The sequence below is a fragment of the Pteropus alecto genome, unplaced genomic scaffold, assembly GCF_000325575.1.
Source record: "Pteropus alecto unplaced genomic scaffold, ASM32557v1 scaffold74, whole genome shotgun sequence".
Lineage (NCBI taxonomy): Eukaryota > Metazoa > Chordata > Mammalia > Chiroptera > Pteropodidae > Pteropus > Pteropus alecto.
In genome coordinates, this window is record NW_006436291.1 from 5497366 (window position 1) to 5504870 (window position 7505).

Sequence of the window (7505 nt, forward strand, 5' to 3'; positions counted from 1 at the left end):
GTCGCGCACAAAACATTTAGTAAACAATAAAAACCGGGCGACAAAACTAGGTCAAGTTCAATGCCGATGTGAATATATCCATTTGTGATCATCTATCTGTACAGGAAACCACTGGGAAAGACACACAAAATGCTGACGGCTGTCTTCCTTGTGCCACGGAACTGAAAATACTTTTCATTTTCTTCTTTTTCTCATCTGTATTCTCTAATTTTTCTTCAATGGTGGTAAAAGACGTTAAGAAAAATAACCAACAGGTTTTTTTGAAGAAAGAGATGGCGAGGTCCATGCTACAGACTCAGAGAAAAACGGTCACGAAATCACTTGACAGAGACCACGCTCTGCGCCCAGAGGGGTGGGCACGGGCCCGAGCATCCCACAGGCCTCAAGCCTATTTTCCCTACTTAGGTGTCCCCTTCGCGCAATCCCTCAACGCCTTGTGCTGTGTCCTGTGTGGATGCACCTTCCCCCCCTTTGCTCTAAACTTGGGACAATCGACACTTCCCGCCTGAGATCTCCAAGAGGGTCTCTGTCTGCAACGACCGTCCCCTGACCCGGTCTCTCCCAGCCCAGGGCCCACAGGGAAGTTTGACCAACCAGCTCCTGCGGATTCTAATCACCTCAAAAAGTATTAAAAGAAAGGAAGAAATGAAAGGCAAGAAAAGGGGGAGAGGGAAAAGGAAGTCGCCCTGTGCCCGCCCCCCGCCCACTTTTCTGCATCCTTCTCTACTTGGCTCTGCAAGTCAGAGACCCACAGAGCATCGCAAAGCAGCCAGAAATGACTCTCCCTGGAGCCGACTCACCCTCTTCCCAGTGATATGAGCACAGGGTTTTCCAGCTCCATGAGCACCTGGAAGGCTTTATTCATGTTTTGATAAGAAAAATCTTCTCCTGCATCTGCAATTACGACACAGTTTGGGTTGGACGTGTCAACCTGAGCAAATTCTGAGCGGACTCCTGGAAGGAGAGAGAGAAAGGATAAAGCCAAGGGTGACATGCCTCCCTCCCGTCTCCCGGATACCTTCTGTGTACCACATCTGTCCCCTTCTGGTCCCCACATGTGCCATGGGGGGTGGGCAAGGAAGGGGTGTGATTCTCGCTTCATAGGTGAAGGAACTCCAGCTCCCCACTGTTAGAGAGCTAGTTAGGAGAAAGACTGATCCACCCTAACACCAGCATGACCCCGAAGCGCCCTTAGTTCAATGCCACAGGCAGGAAACCCACAGCTTTGCAACTAAGAAGGGAGATCTGCCTGGAGGACAAGATTCCTAGATGTTGGATGAAACAAGGCTGCTTGCAACCTTTATAGGGCTGGCACTGCTGGCCCCAAACTGTAAGAACCACCGACACATTTCGGCCAACGCCCCCGGAGACGGGACAGCAAGGACACACGTACATCCTAAGCAGGGGCAGAGTTGCGTCCCCACCAGCCCAGTTCACCAGCCCCCTCAGAAAAGTCTCTTCCTCCTTCTCCTCTGCCCTCCCCCATTTCATGTGAAAAGAGGGAAAAGTTGCGAGGATAAATCAAGTTGTTGGCCTCATATTTTCAGTTCCTAGGAAGAAACATACTCTCATCTACATATTGGATGTTGACCTTTCTGGATTGAAAAAAAAATGAAGTAACCAGAAAGAGACACAACTTCATACCCAGGAGAATGGCGAGAATCAAAAAGCTGACACTAACAAGCGCTGGTGAGCACGTGGGACCGCGGCCACCCCTGGAGGGACGTGGAAGGGCGCCGCTCCTCGGGAAGGGCTGGCGGTCTGCAGATCGCACACGCGCCTGCCCTGCAACCCAGCAACTCCACCCCTAGGTGTTTACTGAACAGTCTGCACGGGAACGTTCGCTGCAGAGTTATCCCCAAGAGCCTAAAGCTGGACACCGTCCAGGTGTCCGCCAGCAGGAGCTGGGCTGGGCGAACAGGCCATGGGGGGTTCGCTGGACACCGCCCAGGTGTCGGCCAGCAGGGGCTGGGCGAACAGGCAGTGGGGGGCTCGCTGGATGAACACTGCTCCGCGGTCAAAGGGACACCTGACCATATGGCTGAGTCTTACACACAGTACGCTGGGCAAAAGGACCCATCCACCCAAGGCTACTGTGAAAGGAAGTGGACTCAGCAGGCTGGGCTGCTCAAACCCTGTCCATCCCGAAGGCAGGTTGCCTTCAGGACGGGCCCCCCACCAGCGTCAGGGGATCAGCTGAGCCCTGGAAGGAGTGGCTTTGCAGGCCCAGGTCCTCGGGCCAAGCTGACTCAGTTTGACGTCTGGAGGAGCTGGTCAGCCTTGTGGGCACCGCACATCTACCTGACTGACTCTAATCAAAACCCTGGACACGAGGTCCCAGTGAGCGTCTCCGGGTGACGACACTTTGCAGGCACTGTCACACATCACTGTGGGGAGGATTAAGCACAGGCAGTGGGGGGCTCGCTGGATGAACACTGCTCCGCGGTCAAAGGGACACCTGACCATATGGCTGAGTCTTACACACAGTACGCTGGGCAAAAGGACCCATGGGCAGTGGGGGGCTCGCTGGATGAACACCGCTCCGCATATGGCAGTCTTACACACAGTACGCTGGGCAAAAGGACCCATCCACCCAAGGCTACTGTGAAAGGAAGTGGACTCAGCAGGCTGGGCTGCTCAAACCCTGTCCATCCCGAAGGCAGGTTGCCTTCAGGACGGGCCCCCCACCAGCGTCAGGGGATCAGCTGAGCCCTGGAAGGAGTGGCTTTGCAGGCCCAGGTCCTCGGGCCAAGCTGACTCAGTTTGACGTCTGGAGGAGCTGGTCAGCCTTGTGGGCACCGCACATCTACCTGACTGACTCTAATCAAAACCCTGGACACGAGGTCCCAGTGAGCGTCTCCGGGTGACGACACTTTGCAGGCACTGTCACACATCACTGTGGGGAGGATTAAGCACACTCCAGGGCAGCTTCGTTGGAGGGGACAACTGGAAGGTCACGCCTGGCTTCTCCAGCGGTTTGTCCCCTCAGGCGTCTCTGCCCTTTGCTGAGTTTAATCTTTTCTTTCACTGTGATAAACTGTAACCACGTGTATGACAGCTTTTCTGAGCCCTGTGAGTCCCTTCTAGCAAATCATCAAGCCTGAGTGTGGTCGTGGGGACCCCAACACAACTAGATGTTGTATGATTCTGTTTATATGACACTCTACCCAAGGCCAACTTATTTACAATGGAAAAAATTCAAATAGCCGGTGTCGCTAGGGGAGGTGGGGACTGACTGGGAAGGGCATGGAAAGGACCTTCCAGGTGAGGACAAAGCACTGGATCTTGATAGGATTTTGGGTTACACAGATGGATGCACTTGTCCAAACTCAGCAAAAGCACACTTGAGGTGTTTGCACTTCATTGAACATAAATTTTATATCAAAAACACTGTAAACAGATACTGATCTCTAGTTAATGATGAGCTGAAGTGTACCAAAACCTGCAGATTATTTTGAAATCCATCAGAGGGATGGGTTGATGGATGGAGGGATGGGTGGATGTATAATGCAGAAAAGGGTAAAATGTCATTGGTAAAATCAAGGGGATGGGCATACAAATATTCTTTCGGCTTTGCTGTTATGTTTGAAATTTTCCAGAATAAAATGTTTGGGGAGAAAATTCATCAACAGTTAAACCTGAAAAAAGATTCGAAGTCTGAAAACATGGGCGCGGGTTCACGGCTGCCGCCGCCTCGTCTGACTCAGGGGTGAATGCATGCTGAATTTCCTCTCCTCTCGGCCTGCTCGACCCGCTCCTCCCTTCGCCTTGGGAAGGGAGATTTTCTCTCCTAAGTCTTTCTGTTTCTTTGGGGACCTGTTCTAGGGACACTGGCAGGGATCCTAGGTCACAGAGGAAGGATTCCGAAAAACACGTTTTCTGAAGGCCAGGCGTGTCACAATCAAATGGCACCAAAGTTATGGATTTGACGCTTGGGCCTTTCAGGGAGCACTGCCACCTCTGGGAGCCCCCGCACCTTCCAGAATGCAGAAAACCATGCCCGCTTCTGCCAGTGGTTTATAAATAAAAATATCGAGTGCAGAGGAAGGAAGGAAGAAGACTCAGTGCAATGACAGAGAAACGTTCTGAATTCTGAAGCTCTGCTTATGTCTCTGCTTTTTAAATATTCAGAAGGCACAAGACATTTCTGTTCCTGCCTCCTGGGGGTCAAAGTAGCTCTTTTCCTGTATCCAGACTAATGTCTGGACGTAAACCTTGTGCCATTTGCCAAAGCGGGACTGGTTTTCACAAATATAGTTCAGGCTATGGGCCAGACATTAGAAACGCACAGGCTTCATTCCGCCCCATCATCCTCTCCCCCCGCCCCCACTCCCGCCCAGCAGAAGCTACAATTTTGCCCCCTTGACATTCCCTGCCCTTTTAGGGACCCTCTGGTATGAGGCCAGGGATGGATGGGACCCATTGGGTTCCCACCCACATGCCCATGAGCGATGGCAGCAGACCCAGGTGTTACCTCTGTGTCCTTCCCAGTGGTTTGGCCCAGGTGAGAGGGATGTCCTCCCCAACCCCTACCCTGAAAGGGGGCGCCTTCACCCACCAGGGCCCAGGGCCCGGCAGACCTACCGTCGTGGACAAGCAGGTGTGGCCGAAGGCCTCGCTCCCTCAGGATCAGGCAGGCGGCCGGGGCCGGGGCGGTCACCTCGCCCTCAGAGATGTCGTAGCCCAGATGCCGGAGCAGCCCCACCAGGTGTCCCCGGGACTTCTGTGACTCGTTGGTGCAGAACCGCACCTTCAGCCGGGACTGCTTCAGTCTGCAGGCGGGAAGGACAGGTAGAGGGTGCCGTTACCACGTACAGCATGTGGCCTCCTGGGGAGGGGCCTAGGTGGATGCTTCTCCAAGGACAATCGGGTCACTGAGGTCCCTGAGGTGGGCCTTGACTGACCCCCGAGTGTTCGGACTGGGCTTTCTGAGCTGGAGCAGAGCCTTTCCAGGGGCCCTGAGCTCATTTTCGTCCTCCCTCAGCTTGGCGCACCTGAGACGCCCCCAGGTTCCACCTGGCCTTTGCCCATGCCTCTCTTTCCCCTGAGACGTGTCATACTCCCTGGGCCTGGGACATGTCCCCACTCCCTCAACTGGGACACACTGCCCCCCACAAGTGTCGATTCTTTCACCTTCAGAAACCCACGCACCACCTCCCCTCCACCACACCATCCCCTGGCTAAAGGTCACCTCCGATCATTTCTAGCAATTTCTCTGTGCCTTTCCACAATAATTAGCACTCACATTTTGCATCTGAGCTACGTATGCCTAATTATGTCTGGAACCATATTTCCCCCAAAAGAGAGAAGGCTGAGGGGCCAAGCTGAGGTGTGCCTGCTTGTCCTGTCACCTACGTGCTCTGTGAGGTCAGGAAGGGGATCTGTTCCGCTCTCCTCAGCATCCCCAGTGCCTCACACAGGGCTTGGCGCACAGCGGGCCCCTGATTAGCATTTGCTGAATGACTGACTGGTGTCAAGTCCAGTGACTGATGGCTGTTGAGAGGTACCCTTCCTTATGGCCACCCGATCACACCTGCCACTTCCCTGAGGGAGTCCCAGACCTGCAGCCCCCCGCCCCCACGGGCCTCCACAGAAACAGACAGGACTCAGCGGTGAGAACACCGATTCCCACGTTCCCATGGGCCAACAGGTGTGACTTGGGAAGAAGTCTGCAGATCCACTGACAACAGAACGCAGACCCAGAGGCTGACAACGTCTTAATCAACGGCCCAGGTGGGTCAGTCCTTTCTTCGTATTTGTCTTTCCTAATCAGAGGGTTATGAATTATCAATTAGGCTTAGTGGTTAATTGCCCTTCATAAAGACAGCTTTCGTATTTTTAATTAGGCAGTTAATTATTGTGACTAATAGCATCCCCTTGTATACTGTGGACAGATCTTCATCGATTGGCGCCCGGAGCGTGTGATTCACACCCGAGTTAATGGAGCCGTTGCGTGAAGAAGTGCAGGGGGTGCCGGGGGACTAATTATTGCTAATGAATTATGATGTGACCTTCTCAGAACAGTGAACAATCGGCGTGGCGGTGAGAGGGCAGCGCCTCACATCTGCCGCTCCGAACACGACTTCCGATGCCAACGACAAAACGAGTGAGTATCAGAACGCACTGCGCACACATCGAACCCTGGTCTCCTCTGCGTAAGGTCATACAGAACGCCGGCTTTAAGATCAAAGTAACGGTTTAGGAATGGCGGTCCCTGAGAAATCTTGTAGGAAATGTTTGGGGAAGTCCCCTCCTTATGGGTCTGTCCACTCACGCCCCCAACTGCAGGCCTTGGATGCGTGTCTTTGTCACCAAGGACGCTTCCTGACCATTTGGGATAAGTCCTAGTTCCTCTCCTCATTGATTGTAGTTAGTGAAAATAATAAAAGTGCTCGTTATTGTTAGAATGGTAAATCGTGATTACATTACCCTGAGCCTTACCTGGGGCTCGGAGTCTGTGATTTGATTTCATCCTCTCTCTGCGGGCAGAGCCACACAGTTTGTGTTCCCTACATATATCCCCAGCGCAAGGTGCCCGGCGTGCAGGTGGTAGTCACTAAGTACGTGCTGATGGAGTAAATGAGCCAAGGAGGCAAGAACCGCTATGCCCATCCTAGGGACGAGAATATGAGGTGCCAGGAGGCAGAGACCTACAAGGTCACACAGCTTGTAAGAAACAAGCTGACAGCTGGCTACAGCTATACGGTGGCACCGTGATGGGAAAGGCCCAGTAGCCCCAGAACACCGGCCCAGCTCGTCCTGCTGGAAGGAAACTGACACTCTACAAGTGGGAACAGGTGACATGGGGTGCGCCTGAGTGTGCACTTGGGGACCAAGAGTGTGAGAGAATGGGTCCACACTGAAGGCGAAGCCCTCGACACCCAATGCTGTGCACTGAATTGTGTCAAATGAGGTCACTGGGGTGGGACAGGGATATGACAGGATTAGTGTCTTTATAAGAAGAAATACCAGAGATCTCTCTCTGCATGCACATAGAAGAGGCCACGTGAGGACACGGCAAGGTGGCCACTTGCAACCAGGAAGAGAACTCTCGCCAGAAACCGACCCTGCTGGCACCTTGACCTTGGATGTCTGGCCTTCAGAACTCTGAGAAAATAAACTTGTTTAAGTCCCCAGACGTGGCATTCTGCTGTGGTAGCCCAAACAGACCAAGACGACCGAGGTACCAAATCCTTGGCATCTCTTCATGGGGTCTGCTGCCAGGTGTCACAGATTTGGCCTTGGGAGGCCTGGAGCATAAGATTCAGAATATCAGGAAAGCCCAAGCCAGGTGTGGCTTCAGGCTGTGGCCCAGCCAGCCAGGGCTCCCAATGGAGCAAAGTCAAGAGATTTCAGCACCAGGGACAGGCCCCACTCCAGGACAGGCCATGTTAGCCTCACCCCCAAAACCCAAGAAGCGTCGGGACAGGGGGCTTAGTGTGGGTCCTCTCACCCCAGTCCAGAGGGGGGCTGCAGCCAGACAGCCCTCTGCGACCACGGCCGCT

The 7505-nt window shown here is 53.5% G+C and overlaps 1 protein-coding gene across 5 annotated transcripts in view; it reads right to left on the bottom strand.

Moving 5' to 3' along the window:
- LHPP (phospholysine phosphohistidine inorganic pyrophosphate phosphatase) overlaps positions 1-7505 on the bottom strand; it is a 121001-nt gene that overhangs the window by 98753 nt on the left and 14743 nt on the right. For all 5 annotated transcript variants that reach the window (XM_025047536.1, XM_006912871.3, XM_025047535.1 and 2 more), the window contains exons 2-3: positions 4585-4772; positions 801-954 (exon numbers count right to left, since the gene is read on the bottom strand). In XM_025047536.1, the coding sequence (XP_024903304.1) occupies positions 801-954; positions 4585-4772 (342 nt within the window). The remainder of the gene's footprint in view (positions 1-800; positions 955-4584; positions 4773-7505) is intronic.